The sequence below is a fragment of the Prionailurus viverrinus genome, chromosome A2 (genome assembly GCF_022837055.1).
Source record: "Prionailurus viverrinus isolate Anna chromosome A2, UM_Priviv_1.0, whole genome shotgun sequence".
Lineage (NCBI taxonomy): Eukaryota > Metazoa > Chordata > Mammalia > Carnivora > Felidae > Prionailurus > Prionailurus viverrinus.
This window is the reverse complement of record NC_062562.1, coordinates 145,501,917-145,520,986: the sequence shown is the minus strand read 5'-3', so window position 1 is coordinate 145,520,986 and position 19,070 is coordinate 145,501,917. Positions and strand designations below refer to the sequence as shown.

The 19,070-nt window shown below is 57.8% G+C and overlaps 1 protein-coding gene across 2 annotated transcripts; it reads left to right on the top strand.

The window, feature by feature from the left end:
• Nucleotides 1-2,192: 2,192 nt before the first annotated feature.
• IMPDH1 (inosine monophosphate dehydrogenase 1) lies at nt 2,193-18,266 on the top strand. Of its 2 annotated transcripts, none has more exons than XM_047850569.1 (15): nt 2,193-2,449; nt 6,616-6,714; nt 8,835-8,883; nt 10,874-10,975; nt 11,104-11,178; nt 11,454-11,660; nt 11,808-11,895; nt 12,693-12,892; nt 13,540-13,630; nt 13,879-13,974; nt 15,231-15,374; nt 15,481-15,625; nt 15,954-16,097; nt 16,228-16,311; nt 17,509-18,266. In XM_047850569.1, the coding sequence occupies exons 1-15, from the start codon at nt 2,280-2,282 to the stop codon at nt 17,528-17,530; spliced, it is 1,716 nt and encodes a 571-aa protein (XP_047706525.1). In that variant the 5' UTR covers nt 2,193-2,279; the 3' UTR covers nt 17,531-18,266. The 2 variants fall into 2 exon arrangements, with proteins under 2 accessions (XP_047706525.1, XP_047706524.1); XM_047850568.1 differs by having other exon boundaries at nt 6,613-6,714.
• The last annotated feature ends 804 nt before the right edge of the window (nt 18,267-19,070 follow it).

Below are 19,070 nucleotides of genomic sequence, written 5' to 3'. Positions count from 1 at the left end.
GCCAGCAATACACCCTTTTCTCCCTTAGTCGTAACAATCCAAAATGTCCCTACACATTGCCAAACATCTCAGTGAGAACCACTGGTCTAGACATTACTGCAGGTAAAATCCCTTCATATGAAATGCTGATGCCCTCGGGTTATCCTATCAAAAGTGATTGTTTTAATGAATAGTTTGCTAGAAAATCTCATTGTAGCCAGCAGCTCTGGAGAAAAGACAGAACTACCCTGTAGTGAGAGGCCAGATCTCGATCACTGCTCCGGGCTACTTATCCTGTATATGCGTGTCATTTATTTATCATACTGCCTACTTCCAGTGGCCTTTGAAGGGAAGCCTGACTCATTTCCTTCTCAGAACAACTGGCTATGTTCTGTGTGCTGCCAGAAGTCTGGCTGTGTAGGAGGGTCTCCTCCCTGTCAGAGCCCCTCTCACACCGTTAGTCTCCTTGCCCGTTTGTCTGTCTGTCCCAGTGGCCTCGAAGGCTCACAGGAGCGGAGACAATGACCATGTGATTTGGTACAGGGGAAGTGCCCAGTAAACATTTGTTGAATGAATATGCAATCGAAATTATAATATATTGCATTGAGCTGTGAGTCAAGAGTTCAGAATTTAGCCACAGCTTAGTTTACACTAACCATTGTTCCTGCATATTATTAAACAACAAATGCTTATTTCTCACAGTCTGGAAGCTGGGAAGTCCAAGATCAAGGCAATGGTAGATTTGATGTCTGGTGAGAGCTTGTTTCTTGGTTCATAGATGCTGTGTCCTCTCAGGGCAGAAGGGGTGGGGGAGCTTTCTGGGGTCTCTTTTATTTTAGTTTATGTTATTTAAAATTTTTTTTTAATCTTTATTCATTTTATGAGAGAGAGGGGGGAGGGGCAGAGAGCGAGGGAGACACGGAATCTGAAGCAGGCTCCAGGCTCTGAGCGGCCAGCACAGAGTCCTACGTGGGGCTCAAACCCATGAGATCATGACCTGGCTGAAGTTGGGCGCGTAAGGGACTGAGCCACCCAGGCACCCCTGGGGGTTTCTTTTACAAAGGCATTAATCCTGTGATCTAATCACCTCCCAAAGGTACCACCTCCAAATACCATCACAATGGGGATTAGGTTTCAAGATAGGACTTTTGAGGGGACACAAACAGTCAATAGCAAAAATATTGTCTGTAATGGCATTTATGGTAACAGGATTTCGTGTGTGGCCAAGCATCAGAGAAACTGCGTTTTAATCCTAAATCTGGGGAGTCGATCTGTGTACATGTATAGGAAAAGATACCAGGCAGGATAAAATGAAATATCCTACCACAGCGTAAATTCAATTTCCTTTGTGAAATAGTTGCTGAAAAGTCTGATCCATAACTCTGCCTTCTTGAAATACATTTTAAACACCCCCAGTCATTCAGTATTTACCATTTGCTCCCTCAGATTGTCAGATTTTTAAGTGTATGGTATAAGAATTGTCAAGTGTTTATTTTCTATCTACTCTGTCTCCTCAAAGAAATTGCCTGAGGGCAAGGGCTCTTTGCCATCTTTGCTAGATGCTTGATCATTGTCGACAAGAATAACAACAATGGTGAAAGAGGAAAAGTTATGTTTTCTAGTCAGGAAATGAACAAGTTTGAACACCTGTGTGGTCAGCCCCACTCCCTGGTTATGGGATACCCCAAACGAGGGCAGACAAGGCCCTTTTCCTTAAGGAGATTGAAGCCTAATCTGTTCCTTCCTCCGGCAGTGGCAGTTAAGAGTTGAGGAAAACCTATTTTTCTCCAGTGTTAGGGAGTCTGTTGAACAGGTAAAGGGGGCAGTAGGCAAACGGAGCCGGATAATTTCCATTTATCTTGTCCTAGCTGAGGTAGGTCTGCGGATGGCCGGTAGGAGGCGCCCCAAAGGATCATTCCATTGGTCTTTGGAGACGCTCGGCTCCTGTCCTCTTCTGGTTTCTCTTAGAAGGAGCCGGGAGAACCTTGACGGTCCAGACGGCGGGAAAAGTGATAGTGGGGGCGGGTTCCTTTGCAGTTCCACGGTCATCTCCCGGTATCCCCTCACTGATCCCAGGACGGGAGAGACAGGCTGGGTCCGAACACCTTGCCAGGGCCGCACCTTCCTCTCCCTAGATGTCCCACCCCCGGCACTCAAGCACCGCCCCCGACTCTCAGGCCCCACCCCCTGAGGCCCAGTCCCCTCCCCGGCACCCGCCTGGGCGGCGCTCACTCCCCAGCGGGGGCCCGGGGAGCCTCCAGGCGGAGAGGCTCCCGCCCGCCCGGAGCCGCGGCCTCCGTATGGAGGGGCCGCTGGCTCCTCTAGCGGGGTCGGGGCTACTCCCGCTGCCGCTGCAGGGAGGGGGAGCCGCCGCTGTTCCGGAGCCCGGAGCCCGGCAACACCCCGGACATGAGACGGCGGCGCAGCGGTACAGCGCCCGTCTGCTGCAGGCCGGCTACGAGCCCGAGAGGTGACGCCCAGGGCAGAGCGCGCGGGGCGCGTCCGGGGCGGGCGCGTAGGCTCCGGGAACCGGGCGACGCTGCCGGGGAGGGGAAGGGCAGGCCCCAGCACCCTTGCCCTTTAACCTCCTCAACCCCTAACTTCCTGAAACCGGGTTCCGACGCCACGCACCTGGCTTTGGTTGGGGGATGCGGGCAGGCGCAGGGCAAAGGGTTCGGTGCCGCGCTGCATATGGGAGCAGGTCAGGAAAGCGCTCCGTAAAATCTTAGCTCTGTATCGGACCTCCACTACACCACCCGACGATACCTGGTCCAAGTGGCTCCAACTCCTGGGGTTCAAACAGTGCTTGTTGGAGTCCCTGTCCAAAACTGTTTACTCCTCCTTTAGTTGTTTCCTCCCAGAGCTATCTCCAGAGTTTACTGGCAGGTGTAGGTGTCCAGATGGATGCATCCTCAGAGCCGGGTGAGGACACTTGTCCCCTCCTCACCATTCGCTGAGGTCTGACGAGGCTGCCAGTGCAGCTCACCTCAGGGTTTCTTCTAAGATTCAGGACCCCCTCCTGCCCTTAGCCTGCTGGGGTCTGTAAGAGTCACTGGAGGAAGAGTGGGGGTGTTGAGCTGGGCCCCGGGGGGAGACCGGCTGAAAAGGAGACAGTGGTTAATCTCTGCATTGTATCACAGCTTGAAAGGCAATCCCACTGTCCTTCCGGTCCAGAGGATTTGGACTTCTTTCTCTGCCCCATCTGTTGGTGCTCAGCAGCTTGGGGAGGTGACCTGGAAGCTCGGTTGGGGGGGGGGGGGTGGTCTGGGGGAATTAGCCCTGCAGCTCGGCACAGGGGCTGGCAGCTTATGTAAGAACTTTTAAAGGCTTAAGGGCTGCTGGGTGAAGCCTGGCCCCTCCTGCCCTCACAGGCTGCCTCTCTAGAGTTGACTCAGGTTCAGGCAGCCTTATCCTTCCCCGCATCCAGGAAACCCAGCTTCTAGGGTGCAGGGTCCAGGGTGATAGATAGGGAGAGGCCAGACAAGGTTGAGGGAACAGGCTGGGGCACTTGGGCACTTGATGGAGGCAGTGCCTTGGTTAGAACAGGTATTGCAAAAGTATCATTTCAGAGCTCAGGCTGGGGCCACAAAGTAGCGTTCCTTCTCCAGATTGTACTTGTGCACAAAGGGGCCATCCCTCACCCCCCGCCCCCGCCAGTCTGGGAAGAACCTGTGTAAAACCTGAGCCCCAGCCAGGTGGTGTAATGAGATTCCAAACCTGCCGCCTAGACCTCCATCTGCTATCACTAGCTTAGAGCTGTGGGAAGAGGACAGGGTTGGATAAGAAATCCTGGGTCCTGAGTTTGAGGCCGGTGTTACTGTTCCCTGGCTTGAACTTGGGCAAGCCACGTCCCCTGTCCCAGCTCAACAGTGCTGTAACATTGTTGTTGTTACCTCTTCTCCTCATGTCCACCCTTCCCTCAAAATTGTTTTGAATTCTTGTCCCTTCAAACAGCCCTAGACAGAGATCTCCAGGCTCCCAGCCTGGGCACTGTTTCCCCATGGCCCTGAAGAAGGGGCTTAGGCCTGCTCCTCTGCCGTCCTGGCCTCACAGCTGCTAGGTGGGGAGCCTCCGGGGACCAAAAGCCCTTCCTCAGGCTGACAAGGCCCACTGGTTGCCTCGGTGTCTCCTCCCCATGGAGGAAGCAGCTGGGGAAGATCAGGAAGAGGGAGGAGGAAAGCCACGGGGATGGATTAACAGTCTCTGGAAAAGGACAGCCTAACCCAGGGCTGAGCCCAGCAGCTTAGAGTAATGAGGAGCCCTGACACAGGTCAAAGCAGGAGGGGGTGTGAGGCAGCAGAAGGGGAGTAGAACCATAAGGTCTGTCATCACTGGGAAAATGACCCTCCCCATAACTCAGCCTGGCAGCCTCCTCCCCTGGGTCCAAGTTCTGGGCTGGGGCCGATGTCACATTAAGGTCATCTGAGATGGCAGAATCCACCTGCCGTCCTGGGCCCCAGCTCTGGTGGAATCCTGAATAGTACCGTATCCATTCCTGATCCTTGCTGTAGAGCATAGTGCCCCAGAGCAGGTTCCTTAGAGATCTAGAGAGACCACAGGAGAAGCTGTGTTCTGCGCTTGCAATGGCCTTTCTGCAGCTAGAAAAATGCCCCAGAGTAGCTTTGAATGGCTAGGGTCCTTTCTCTGGCTTGTCTCACTGCTCTGCCTCCAGATGGCCAATGAGAGGTCCTAGTGCTGTGCCCCTCAGGTGCTCCCATAGGGCATGGGCCCTCAGGCTGAGTCCATGAGTGCTGAGAAGCCAGAAGAGGCAAGCTGGCCCCAACCCCTACTCAGCAGAGAACTCTGGCAGGCCCACTCCCTCCCTTCCAGTGCCAGAGCGCCTTCAGAAATCCCCATCAGGAGCCCTCCTCAGGGCTCCACTGGTGGGCAGGGAAGCTTGGGGGAGGGGGGCCTGTGATGTTTTCATCCCTCACAGTAAGAGGAAAGAGGACACTGGAATCTGTGTGTCTCCTCCAGCACTAGCCTCATGGGCCTCATCGGCCTAGCTCTGTGGGAAGGTCCCCCTCCCCTCTGCATACAGATGGAACAGTCTGTATTTTCCTGGCAGGGTCCAGGGGTGTCACTGGGGGAGGCTGGGCGTCCTAGGGAGCCTCCCCTGGGCCTGGCTGCCACCAAACTGCGGAGAGGTAAACAAATCCAGCCTCCCAGGGCTGGGGAGAGAGGGAGGGAGCACCACAGACAGCTACCTTGCCAGGGGGAGGACTGTGTCCCTGCCCTGCCTTTCTCTTCCCTTACCTAGAAGTAAGCTGTGGGGACCACAGGAGGAGGAGGGAGGGTACCCTGGAATTTGGGTTGGGGGTCTGCTCTCTAGCTTTTGGTCAGGGAGTAGTGTGAGCAGTTCCGGTCACACAGAGGGAAGGGTCTGCCCCCCGGCCACCCCTCCTCTCCCCATGTGAATCAATTTGCTACCAAATCTTAGTGCCCCCATGTAGAAATCTGGGTCTTGCTGGGCCCACAGGGCCACCAAACTTCTGCTTTGGGAAATCCTCAAAACCTCCATAGCCTCTGTCCTAATTTGTGTGCATACTTGCCTAAGCCAGGCCTATGATCCTCCCTCACCATCCTATCACACTACGCTCCCAAATAAAAACAAACTTTCTTCTGTGGGCTTAAAACCCTGATATACACACCACTTTCTGAGCTGGGGATAGGGATGGCAGACGGAGGCATTGGATCAGGAATCAGAGGCAGTACTCATCCTTCCTTGCTTTCTGAACTGAAGGTTTTGCATCTGCGAAGTGGGAATACCTAATAATTGTCAGTTAATGGATTGTAGAGTAAATGTGATCATTTATGAAAAATGCCTTATAAACGGCAGAGGGCTTCAAGGCCTCCTAAAGGTCAAGGAGTGTCATTGTTAAGAATACCCGCCCCCTAGGAATGATGCTGGGGGAGATGGGAACCCACACTGCTGGGAGGGCACAACCACAAACTCCTGTGTGTTGGGGAGCTGTGAGCCCAAACCAGTTTCTCAGGGCTCCAAGCCCTGATCAGAGTCTGGCCCTTAGTATTGGGTAAAGGCAAACCGTGTTAGAGGTACCCTGGGGGTGGGGAGTAGGACAAGGAGAGACTCAGGTCTGCGGGGGAGCCAGCAGGCTCGGGGTGGGGGGGGGGGGCGGGAGGGCGCCAGGTATCGGCCACCCAGGTAGGGAGCGAGTGGAGGTGGGGGGGGGGGGAGGCAAAGGGGGCGCTGCGGGGGGCCTAGGAGGCGGGACGAAAACTGGTGGAGGGGGCGTGTCCCGGCCTGGTTCAGTCCCCTCCCCCGCTGGATCCACACTCCCTCCCCCGCCCGGTACGCGGGGCCGCTGTGCCACTGCGGGCGGCGGCGGCGTCTGGGCCGGGCTCCGCCGGGCCTTTGTGCGGTGCGGGGCGGAGGCGGCGGTCTCCCGGGGGGAGGGGCGGGAGGAGAGGGCGGCGCCCCGGGCCCGCCTTGCCGCTGCCGCAGCCCCCGCCCCCGGCCCGCCTGGCCCGCGGCGGCAGCGTGGCCGCGGCGCGGCGTCAGCAGCGGCGGCGGCGGCGGCGGCGGCGGCGGCGGCGGCGACAGCAGCGAAAGCAGCAACAGCAGCGGGGCGGCCCGCGCGGGTGTTTATGTCGGGTCGCGGTGTCTCCCAGCAGCATGGCGGACTACCTGATCAGCGGCGGCACCGGCTACGTGCCCGAGGATGGACTCACCGCGCAGCAGCTCTTCGCCAACGCCGACGGCCTCACCTACAAGTAAGCCCCGGGGGCCTCGGCCCCACACCGGTGCACTCACCAACGCGCCGCGATCCCCCGGCCCTGGCGCCGCACGTGCACGGTTCCCCCCTCGGTGACGCCCGATTCGAGTGACTGGGGGGGGGGGGGGGGGGTGAGGGGGCTGGGCAAGGGAAGGAAGGAGGCCCGCGCTGAGAGCAGACGGACGTGGCACAGCGACATCACGGGCCCTCGGTGCTTTGCCCCGTTTATGGCCAGATCCGGGTCCGGCTTGCCCCCTTCCTCCTCTCTTGGGCATCTTGGCCCCGTGGAGGGGACTTGGGGTGTGTAGGAACTGGAGATGTGGGAGTTACGGAGAGACTTTTTCCAGACCTTGGTCCAGGACACCCTCTGGCTCCCAGCGTCACATGAGAGCAGAAGGGACCCTGGAGTGCAGTTAAGGCAGCTGCTTGGGTGTTGCCTCCAGGAGAGGCCCAGCTGGGCAGTTGGGATGGCTCCTTGTTCCCAGGGACCCATCCAGCCTTCCACTTGTGCCCCTGCTTGCCCACAGGTTAGCACTAGTGCCCCCGGGGACATTAGTATTATGTGACTACCACCCCAAGCCCACCCCATATGGGATTTTGGAGGCGGGTGCGACCTATCTGTTTGCCCCTGGCTTAGTTTGCTTTTCCGTGGGCTCTGGGCCAGTTGTCCTGCGGGCTGCGGGCCTGGCACTAGCTCTCCTCCTGGCTGCAGGACTGTGTCCATGCCAGGAAAGAGCATCAGAACCTGGGACCAGGAGGACGAGGGATGCTGGCGACCCGAAAGCATCTCTGCCCTGTCTCCTGCCAGTCCCTGCCTTTGCCTATAAGTGTTCCTGCTTGACAGGCCATTTCCCTAGACCCCAGGATTCCCAGTCACTCCTCAGTGGTTCCTCTTGCCTGGGCTAAGGCATGGGCCAGGTGAGGGATGGGTATAATACTTAGAAAATGTCAAGGGGCCTTGACTCCCGCGTTTCTTGTCCTGCCTCTCAGTGAGCTACAGAGGCCTCTTCACTCGACAGAAAGGCTGCCAAGGGCAGGGGCAGTTAGGGGTTTTTATTCGTTTGGTGGTCTTTGACGGAGGAGGAGAAAGTATCTCTTTGCTATATCATTCACTGGAGTCTTCTAGGAAGACTCCCTAGGGAAATTCCTAGGAATTTCTCTAGGTCTGGGGCAGGTTAAAGACCCCACCCCTCCCGTCCACCCTCTAGCTTTTCGTTCCTGCATTTGGGGTGCCGTTTCTTTGCTTAGTCCAGTTAGGAGTGTTCCTAAAGTGTGGAGCATTTGCTTTTGGGTGAGTCCGTGAAGGCCCTGTGATTTCAGGCCGACTGAGCCCATAGGGCCTATGGCACGGCACCTTACCATACCCATGCAGGCCTGCGTTCCCCTTCTGGGGTTTGCTGTGACCGTGGCCCACCCTAGGGTTGGCAGCTGTCATACTTTGGCAAGGGCCCCAGCATCCTGGTCCTAACAACTGTAAGCCCCCTCCTTCCCTTCCGCATCCCGGGCCGTGTCTGTAGGTCGCTCCAGTTCAACTGGCGTGGAGTGCCTGCTCTATCAGAACCTGCCTCACGCTCAGCCCCCTGGGGTCCCTCCACACTGTTCTGAACCCTGTGTGACTCAGCAGCCCTGGCACCGGGCTGTGCAGCGTGTCCCGTGCTCTGTGGTGTCCATGCCATGCTGCACCAGTAAATTGTTTTCGGGTTCATTCTATGTTTACTTACTGTCTCCCCCTATGAAGATTGAGAAGTTTTCAGGGGCAGGCCCTGTATCTGCTACGTGTGTCATTACAGGAACTTCTGTGCCCCTCGATGAACTCTTAGCCCTGAGGGCAATAGACATTTGGGACCAACTGCCTTGGTGGCACCCCAGGTCCACAGACGTTCTGCTGGCTTTGGCTCTGGGTCTCTGGGCCGGAGTCAGCAAGATGCTAGTGGCGGGGGGGGGGGGGGGGGGGGGGGCATGAGGGTGCTTCAGCCCTGACCAGGGAACGGCAGGGATCGGAGGGCTCCAGTCTCTGCCCCTCTTCCCACCTCCATGCTGCCTCCTCTGGCATGGCAGGCCCTGGCCCTTTCGGGTACCCCTCCCCACCCAATAACACTCACTTTTCTGTCTTCACAGCGACTTCCTGATTCTCCCAGGATTCATAGACTTCATAGCTGATGAGGTGGTGAGTATCTGTTCTGCTGACCTGGGGGAGAGGGACTATGTGTGTGGCAGAAGAGGCTGATTTCATGCTCAGGGGCAGGGTGCGGGGGAGACTTTTCTTGGGAATGTAGCCTTTATTTCTGCCAGAGAAACTGGCACAGTGCAGTGGGTTATGTCTAATGGGGCAGAGGCAGGTGTGGGGATTCAGGGGTACGCTGAGTGGTGGGCCAGGCACAGAGCGGGAGGGCTGTCCCTGACAGCGCCCACGGTGAGGTTCCAAAAGGCCCGAAAGAAGATGGGCGTGGGTGTGGCGGCCTTATTACCTTAGACAGGAAGGATTGGATTTTGTCTGAAATGCTGAGCAAGGACATGACAGAAGCCAGTAAAATTATGGCGACTTTGGATGAGGCAGACAGACTTGTTTGTGGATCCATAATGCACAGGAATTGGCGAGAGGATTTGAAAGAGTTAGATTTTGGACAAATACAAGGAAACACAGGGCCTCGCTTTATTGGAGGGGCCAAGTGATGAGTGAGGAGCCAAGTGAATGAACAATGTCCTTTACACAGTTAGTATGTGACAAAATCACAGAAGCCAAGGGTTAAGTGCTGATGAGTAGAAGTCATTTCATGGAAAAGTTAGCTTATTCTGTGATGAACTTGTGCACATTGAGAAAATAGTTTCCTTTGTTGCTGTTACCGACATTTATTTAGGTCTGATTCTCATGAAAGACCAAAGGGCCTGAGTGTACCTGGATCGCTTTTATGTTGGGGAAACTCATGTCCAGCCTGCTTGCCAGGGCTGACGCAGACAGATTTTTAGGGGGAAATTCGGGCTATTCTGGATATGTCTTTTTTGACAGCATCCGGGAAGTCTTGGTTCAGCTGTTCAGTTTAACAAAGTTTACCAAGCTCTCTGGCTTTGTGCCAGACCTGAGTGGGGTGCGAGGAAGAAAGGGATGGAAAAGTCCCCCCACTGGCCATTCAGGATGTCCCCATCCTACGGCCTGTGTCAGGAAGGCTGTGGCTCTTGCCCTGTGGTACAGTGGGGGAAGGAGGAGACGGGGGAGTTTTCTAGACTGCAGGGCCATGGTTCTGAACCAGGATCTGTGGATGGGCTTCAAGGGCCTATGGATCTCCAAAAATTATATGCCAAAGTCTGTGAGTGCATTGGGGGCTAGGATCCACAAGCTGTTGGCCTGAATCTCAGAGGCAGATTCTTCCCAAATGTGTATTTGCAGCCCTGACCTCTCTCCGAGTGGCAGACCCTTAGTCACTTACTTTCCTGGATGCCTGATAGACTTCCCGTGCCTTCTCCTCCTGGCCCTGTCCTGGCCCCACCTGGCCCTGTCCAGTGGCCTTCTCGGTGGCCTCCCTGCCTCAGGCCTCGTCACGTAGAGTCCATTCTCCACATTGGAGCCTTGAGTGACCTCTTTAAAACATAAATCAGATCGTGTCTCTCTTCTGCCTGAGACCCTAACCGCCCCCCCAGTGGCTTCTCATCTCGGAGTCAAATCTAAGCTCCGCTCTGTGGCCTTCAAGGCGACACATCCTCACCCCTTAGCTCCCGCCCCTCCCTTTTCTCCCTACCGCACTAGCCTTTTTCTTTCTTAAATACACCTCAGAAAGACTTGGAACCAGAGGCAGGTGTCACACACAGCTCCCTCTGCCTGCAACGACAGCCCCTCAGACTTTGACTTTGATTGGTTCTCACTTTCACATCCCAAGAAAGAGGCTTTGACCACCACATCCTTCTTCCGGTGGCCACTTTTCTTTGTTGTCTTTCTTTGGAGCCTTTATCCTGACTGAGATAATCTCCTATGTGTTTTTCGTGTTTGTCACCTTTCTTTCCAAGTAGAATGTAACCTCCAGGAGGGATAGCAGGGGCCTCACCTGCCTTGTTCAGTTCTATAGCTGCAGGCCTGTCCTGGTGCTGGGTGCCCATAGGGGCTCAATAAATGTTTGTTGAGTGAATGGTAAAACTCTTCACCTAGACCCTGCCTCTATTCTCAGGACCTGACTTCAGCCCTGACTCGGAAGATCACCCTGAAGACACCGCTGATCTCCTCCCCAATGGACACTGTGACCGAAGCTGACATGGCCATTGCGATGGCTGTGAGTCAGACACCTGGGTGGGGACCCAGGGTTGGGGAACCGAACAGGGTGGGCTGGATTCAGAAGGGAGGTTTGCAGCGTGAGAGTGTGGGCCCCTGGCTCTGATCATGCTTCCCTTCCACCCCCAGCTGATGGGCGGTATTGGTTTCATTCACCACAACTGCACCCCGGAGTTCCAGGCCAATGAGGTGCGGAAGGTCAAGGCAAGTACCAGGCCTGTCCCCAGAAAGAAGATGCGACCTGGCCGCCGCCTCCGTAGAGATCCTCCTACCCTCCCACGCCAGCCCTGCAGGCTGGTGCATCCCCTGGCCGACGGCCGTGGGGTCTTGTCTGCTCGTCTCCACGGTGGGGACACGGGGCCCAGCCCTCATCTTCCCACCACCCTCTCTCCCCATTAAGGGCCCTGGCTTCTCTGTGGTGTGGCTGTGTACCACCTCGACGACTTCTAGCCTTTTCCTTCCCCTGTCTTTACCCACAGAAATTTGAACAGGGATTCATCACAGACCCCGTAGTGCTAAGCCCCTCACACACTGTGGGCGACGTGTTGGAGGCCAAGATCCGGCATGGCTTTTCGGGCATCCCTATCACTGAGACAGGCACCATGGGCAGCAAGCTGGTGGGCATCGTAACCTCCCGAGACATTGACTTTCTTGCCGAGAAGGACCACACCACCCTCCTTAGTGAGGTACCTCCAGGGCAGGGAGGAGTGTGGCTGGGGCATGGCTGACATCTCGGGGCCTCACGCTGGTTCCTGTGACCAGGGACCAGAGGGAGGCCTGGCTCCCTTCTCTCTCACCTGCCAACCCGCAGGCAAATGTTCCTGGCTCCACAGGTGATGACTACGCGGAATGAGCTGGTGGTGGCTCCGGCGGGTGTGACATTGAAAGAGGCAAATGAGATCCTGCAACGCAGCAAGAAAGGTACCTGGGAGTAAGCGGAAAGCTCAAGACCCCCCAGACTTGCTCCCTGTACCCCAGGCCCCCTGTCTCCTTAGAGCTTTGCAGGTTGTCCCAGCAACCAGGCTGGGCCTTGGGAAGGTTCAGACAATCCCAGCCTGGAGCATGAATCCTGACGTCCTTATTCAGCATCTCCACAGTATGTCTCCCCAAATAGCCAGTCCTGTGAAATGCTCATCACACACACAAAAAAAGTCTGAAACATGCTGCTTTCTAACCCCCTTATTCCATAAGAAATTGTGTGTCAGCTTATTGAAGGCCCTGAGAAGTCCTGTAATTAAATGTATTTGACATTGGGGCTGCTGACATAATATTCATCAGGTCCCCGTGGGAGACACTGGGAAATGCTTCCGTGGCTCATAGTGGATTGTTTCTTAGGGGCGGTATTGGGGAGGGCACATGTTCCTCCTTGCAGGACAGCCTCACATTTGTGCCCTGGTTAGGAGTTTTCGACCACTGTGGCCTGTGGCCTAGCAGGTGAAAGGCTGCCAGTGCTCAGGGGCCACCCACCCAGCCTGGTTAGGCCACAGGGCAGGAAGAGCTCTGGCACCTACTTGGCCGCGAGGTTTCTTTGCTTCCTGTTCCTTGGGAAGAGGTCCAGGTCCCTAGGAGCATTTCCTGGGCGGGGGCTGTCCCCTAGTGGCTGGTTTGGATACTTCAGTGGGATCTCCAGCCTGGTCTGTTTTGACCTCACTGTCCCCTACTCCCACCCCCGCCCTGAGAGGCCTGCTCCTTCACCTAACCTCTGCATTCCTCGCCAGGGAAGCTGCCCATTGTCAATGATCGTGATGAGCTCGTGGCCATCATTGCCCGCACTGACCTGAAGAAGAACAGGGATTACCCTCTGGCCTCCAAGGATTCCCAGAAGCAGCTGCTGTGCGGGGCGGCCGTGGGCACCCGTGAGGATGACAAGTACCGCTTGGACCTGCTCACCCAGGCAGGCGCCGACGTCATTGTGCTGGTACGGGCACTGCCCTGGAGCAGGGTGGTTTCGTAGAGTAGAAGCTTATGAAGACTCAGGTTTGCCCCTCAGCTTGGAATCGGAACTAGGAGGGTCACTGGTACTCCGACGGCTCAGAACAAACTGTTAGTCCCCTCTGAGGGCCCCCTGCTCTCGTAAGCTGACCCTAATACTTCTAGCTCACGTTCTTCGAGAGCCTCCCGCTTGCCAGATCCTGCAAGACCTTTATGTAGATGAACTCATTTAACCTTACAACAGCTCCCTGAGGTACGATACCAGGTCTCGTTGTCAGACGAAGAAGCCAGGGTTGAAGAAATTCAGTAATTTCGTCTGGTAGTGAGTGGTGGGAACGGGATGTAGCCCCAGGCAACATCTCCTTGCCGTGAGGACCAGTCCACACAGTGGGTACGATGGGGCCTTGCTCTGAGCCTATGAACCAGTGGTGCTCAACCTTTTGGGGAAAGCAGGCCTCTTTGAGACTCAGTCTGCTGAGAGTCGTCAAGTGTTTTCCCCGGTGGGGGCAGGGGAAGAGCTTTCTCATGACATTTTTCATACAATTTCAGGAGTTTTTCATTCGTGATCCCCGCCTCCCCCCGTGAGGACTATTAGCCATCGAAGCCTAAGCTTTCCCGTCCCCCTTCTCACAGGACTCCTCCCAAGGGAACTCTGTGTATCAGATCGCCATGGTGCACTACATCAAGCAGAAGTACCCCCAGCTCCAGGTGATTGGGGGGAATGGTGAGTGCAGGGTCCCCTGTCAGCCCCCAGCCCTTGCCCCCTCGCTGTGTAACTTCTCTGGCCTTCAGCATCCCTAGGTGACGGCGTCGCTCCTGCACGGGCACAGGGGGCTGAATGAATGGGCGTGGTCACTCTGGGTTGGGGGGCTAGACTGGGGTCCCAGGCAGCCCCAGGGCAAGCCAGGGGCATCCCATCCTCACACTGTTCCTCTTTTCCCCGCTCCTCCAAACCGTCCCCTCCACCCCCAGTGGTGACAGCAGCTCAGGCCAAGAACTTGATCGATGCTGGTGTGGACGGGCTGCGTGTGGGGATGGGCTGTGGCTCCATCTGCATCACCCAAGAAGGTAGGTGTCAGGAGAGTGATGCCAATCAGAACACCCCACTGGCCCTCCACAGGCGCTGGGGGCCCCCTCTCGTCGCACAGATGCGCGGTAAATGCCTGCTGCGCCCGGCCCCTTCCCGGGATGGTGGGTTCGGGGCTGACCTGGGCTCGGACTCTGCCCGTCCGGCCCACTGACTCAGGGGAGGCTGGTGGAAGATAAGGTTGCTACGAGTTTCGGGTGTGTGCCAGCCTGCTTCTCAGATTCTGGTCAGGAAGGCCCGATCTGGAGGTCCGAGGCTGATGTGAATACTTCTCTGAGGTGCTTGTTGGAAGCCAGCTCAGAGTTTGGACCAGCTTTGTGACGGGCAGATGCTTAAGGCATGGAGACAGCACGTCCCTGCCTGTGAAAGGACATACACGCCCTTATGGCCACGTGGCAACAGTGGGAGAGGGGGATCCATTCAGTCACAAAGCCCTTCTGCGGGGTGCGCTCCTGAGCATGAAGTGGGGCAGTGTGAGACCCTGACGCGTGTCCCTGTGTGGTTGAGCGGTGCTCCCTGGAGCCTGGTGTCTGACTTGTGGGTCCTGGCTTGACCTGAGGGGATGTATCCGGCCCCTGTAGTGAGAGTCATTTCTCTAGGACACTGAGTGGCCCATTTGGTCTTTAGGGCCTCTGCTTTTAAGCTTCTACCCTTCGCCTTAGCTGACCGCTGTGGTAAAACGTGGGCCTTTCCTCAGTAACTTAAATATTAATTGAGCACCTACTATGTGTCAGGCACTGTTCTAAATCTCGGGATGCAACAGGGTCAAGACAAACAACGTGTACTTGGAGAGAAGGCCTCTTCTCTATCTCCAGCCCTCAATAAGTGCTAGTTCCTTAGAATTCCCACGCAAAACCTTGTAGTTGAAGGCTTTGGACAACTAAACTCAAAGAAATGCAACCCAGTATCCCCAAGGAGGCTGTGAGCACCCAACCCTGGTATCAGGCTTTGCAAATGAGAGAGGTTGATGCTGGGGACGCACCAGTCTGGGGTGGGGGCGCTATACTCGGAAGGCCAGTACTGGCATACCCCCCTCAGAATCCCGCACAGTGCTGTGATGGGTGGAGGGGTCCCTGGAGTGACAGTCACCCTGTGTTATTTGCTGCCACCCGTCTTGTGCCTCAGACATACCATCCAGCCCTGTTCCTTTTCCCAGAGGTCGGGCACAAGGAGAAAGGGGCCCACCCCTGGCTCCTGTGTTGCCGCTGGCACCTCTGACTTGTGTACCCTCCCGCAGTGATGGCCTGCGGTCGGCCCCAGGGCACTGCTGTGTACAAGGTGGCCGAGTATGCCCGGCGCTTTGGGGTGCCGGTCATCGCTGATGGTGGCATCCAGACCGTGGGTCATGTGGTCAAAGCCCTGGCCCTTGGAGCCTCCACAGGTGAGGGGGTCTGCTGGGGATTGGGCGGGCTGGTGGGGGGCTGGGAGCCGGGCGAGGGCAGTAGGAGATCTATGGGGCCAGAGGCACTAACCCTCGACCACCACAGTGATGATGGGCTCCCTGCTCGCCGCCACCACGGAGGCCCCTGGCGAGTACTTCTTCTCGGATGGGGTGAGGCTCAAGAAATACCGGGGCATGGGCTCATTGGATGCCATGGAGAAGAGCAGCAGCAGCCAGAAACGATACTTCAGGTGCCCTGCTTCTGAACCCTGCCCCCAGGCAGATCGGCCCGTAACCCTTCAGCCTCCACCACCGCCTTTGACTTCCCAAGACGGTGCCCAGTCCCCCCTATTATAGTTCTGGAAACCGAAGCACAGGGTACAGGCAGCGGACGTGGGGTTGCCCCCGGGCCATCTGACTCAGAACGCAGGCTCTTTTACACGGCAGCCGGGGAGTGGCTGCTTTCGGGGTGGGGGGGGGACTTCTGGGTGGCATCCCCTCTGTTGGTACCCTCGAGAGGGGGGGTGGGCTCCCCTGAATAGTGGGCGGCTTGGCTCAGTCTCTTCGCCCTCCATGCAGTGAGGGGGACAAGGTGAAGATCGCACAGGGGGTCTCAGGCTCCATCCAGGACAAAGGCTCCATTCAGAAGTTCGTGCCCTACCTCATAGCAGGTATCCAGCACGGCTGCCAGGATATCGGTGCCCGTAGCCTGTCAGTCCTGCGGTGAGTGGGACTTGGAGTGGGCGGGACGGGGCACTGGTGGGGGGACACCTGGGAGGCTCCTGGCTCCTCCCTGCTTCCTCTCTCTTTCTTCCTGTGGTGTCCCTGACCTGCTCCACCTACCCGCCCTCAGGTCCATGATGTATTCAGGGGAGCTCAAGTTTGAGAAGCGGACCATGTCGGCTCAGATCGAGGGTGGCGTCCATGGCCTGCACTCGTAAGTGTGGTGGCCTCCTTGCCCCATCTGGCTGGCCCTGGGTCGGGCAGGTGGGGCCGTGGTTCAGAGGCCAAGCTGAGGTTTCAGGGATCCCGTGGGCCATCTGCTCCAGGGATGGATGCTGCTGCAGGATGACCCCATCACCCTTTCCTGCAGGGCCTAGCCCACCCTTGAACCCTGTCCTTTAGACAAGGCCCCTCCCCTCCCCTCGGGCATCTCCCCGAGCAGGGCATGGGAGACGCGGCTGCTAGCCCCTCCCGGGCTCCCAGTCCCTTGCTTGCTCAGAAGCTTGGTGGCTGGTGGCAGGGGCTGGTGGTGCTGGGCTCTTGCTGGTGGCAGCATCGAGCAGGCTGGTGGAGGCTGGGGGCACGAGCCCTCTGGCGGGAAGGGCAGAGAGACAGATGCCAGGGCCAGTGCCGGGGCCACCGTGGGCGGGAGCAGTGCTAGTTGGCAGCAAGTTGCAGGCATGCGTCCCCGCCCTGGTCGAGAGGGCCTGGCCCCCCAGGCATAGGCGGGCATCTAACCTGTGTCTCTTTCTGCCCCATCCTCCCGTAGCTATACCTTTCTGCCGTGTAAGTAACCGCGCTGCCCGGGGCCAAGTGTAGAGTAGAGCAGGGGCAGTGCGGGTGGGACCTGGGCTCGGGGTGGGGGACACTGGGTTGAGGGGGGCACTGGGGTGTAATCGTGGGACAGGGACCCTAGGGCTAGCACCGTGCTGGGGGCAGCCGACAGTAGCCCCTCCTCCGGCGGAGGTGCAGAGAGATGTCCCTGACCGCAGGCCTGAGGCTTCCCCGTCTTGGATTGGACCCAATGGCCGCAAGGGGCCTAGGCCACTTGCACACACTAGGTGTGTGCAGGGGTGGGGCAGAGACACGGGCAGCAGAGGTTCGGCTTGCTCTGAGCTTGCTCCAGGAGACTGGGCTGTGCCTTCTTGAGCTCTGTCTCCACCCCCAGCATTGAGGACAGTCTACTCAGCTGTAGCTGTGGCCAGAAGGAGCATGGCTGTCTCTGGACCTGGCATGGTTCTTTGAGGAGCCTTGGCCTGGGGAAGACAGAGGCACAGGGCCTGCTCTTTCCCCCTCCGGCCCCCCCATGTGGGGCCACCCTGGCAGCCCAAGGCCTAATGGCAAGGGAATCTGGGAAGAGGGCAGGGTCCAGACACCCACTCTTGGCTCCCTTCTTGCCTTGTTCCCACAGTTACGAGAAGCGGCTGTACTGAGGACGGTGTTGGAAGCCGGGGCAGTGGAGGGGGTGCACCCCAGGATGCCCCTTTGAGCACAGCCTCCCTCCATAACTGAGTGGTCCATAGATTTGCACTACGGATTCCCCAGCTCCTTTCCAGGGAGAGAGGAGGGGAGCCCCTGAGGGTCTGCGGCCCCTCCTGGCCCTCCCCTGCAGAGTCAGGACTGTTCCTGGGGCTCGGATGCCCTGGGGGCCCCCCGGACCCCCCCCCCCCCCCACCTCCTCCAGTCCCCCTGAGCCTAGCCAGCCTGGGCTCTCAGGCCCTGTGCCTGCCTCAGGTCTTTCTCGCTGCAGCCTGCTCCGGCCTGGCTCCCACCCCTGGGGCAGGTGGCCCCTCCTGGCTTCTGTAGGGCACCTCCCTCCCCACTCCCCACCCCAGAAATGGTGCTCTCCTGGCCCTGCCTCTGGCCCCTTCCTGGGCTGCTGCCCGCTCAGCCATGTGGCACTTCTGGGCTCCTGACCTAGGCCAGAGGGAGGTCTCTGCCCCCTTCCCCTGGCCCTAGGCTCCCCAGGCCCTGCTCCTCAGGCCACTCCCCCTGTTCCTGGCCCTGGGGAGGAGGCTGCCCGTCATTCCTGGCTCCCCGCCATCCCCAGGTGTACCGTTCCTGCCCTCTCCTCTCAGCTGCAGTTGGAGGCTTTAACTTTGCACACTTTGGGGTCACAGTTGCGTCATTGTATATTAAATAACCTGAATAAATCAAGAGGTCTCAATACCTCTGCCATCCTGTTTCTGCCCCTCGTCCACTGGGCAGTTGGCCCCTATCCTGGTGGTGAGCTGCAGCCCAGAGCCCCCATCAGAGCTGGGCCGGGGCGGGGAGCAGGGGCACCAGGCCCAGCCTCCCCAGGAAGGTGAGGAGGGCGTTGGCGGTGCTCCAGGGGGTACTGGCGCAGGTGGGCCGCGTGACGGGAGGTCTCCCAGGCCTGTGCCTACACCGGCACGCTCACTGCTACCCGTGGACAGCAGCCCACACAGGCAGCGTGGCAGAGGGGTGGTCGTGGTTGTAGAAGACGGGCATCGGGAGCCTCGCTGTGGCTGCCCGAAAGTACCCACTACAGCCTGGTGGTGCTGGACGGTGCAGCCTGGACACGGGCAGAAGTAGAGCATGGCCGTGGCCCTGACCGCTGAGCCCAGGGCCTGCAGTGTCACCAGCTGAGACACACACGTGGGTACCAGGTAGAGTGGGTTAGCTCCCACTGTTCGTCTGCTGCTCAGGACCCGTGTCCTAGCCTCAAACCCCTCCTGATGGGGACAGCAGGGACACACGGACTGCTGAATATCCCTAGGGTTGGGGGTCCTGGGACATTCACATTGCCTTCCTCTGCCTCTGTTGTTATGGCTGGTCATTGGGCACACAGCTGTGCCACCAAGGTGCAGACATCACTCAGGAGCAGGAGCAAAGAAGATGGCCTGAATGCTCCAGTGGCAGGAATGAGCAAAGGCTGTAGGAGGCGCTAGTTTGTGGGTGGAGAACAGCCAGAAACATCCCCGTGACTGCTGGGGGTGGGAGGCTTGCCTC

What these genes read in the sequence shown, in the direction of transcription:
- IMPDH1 (XM_047850568.1), top strand. Translation starts at nt 2,280, where the DNA reads ATGGAGGGGCCGCTGGCTCCTCTAGCGGGGTCGGGGCTACTCCCGCTG. An exon ending in ACATGGCCATTGCGATGGCT is followed by an intron (nt 10,976 to 11,103) that starts GTGAGTCAGACA and finishes TTCCACCCCCAG; the next exon opens with CTGATGGGCGGTATTGGTTT. An exon ending in ATGAGGTGCGGAAGGTCAAG is followed by an intron (nt 11,179 to 11,453) that starts GCAAGTACCAGG and finishes CTTTACCCACAG; the next exon opens with AAATTTGAACAGGGATTCAT.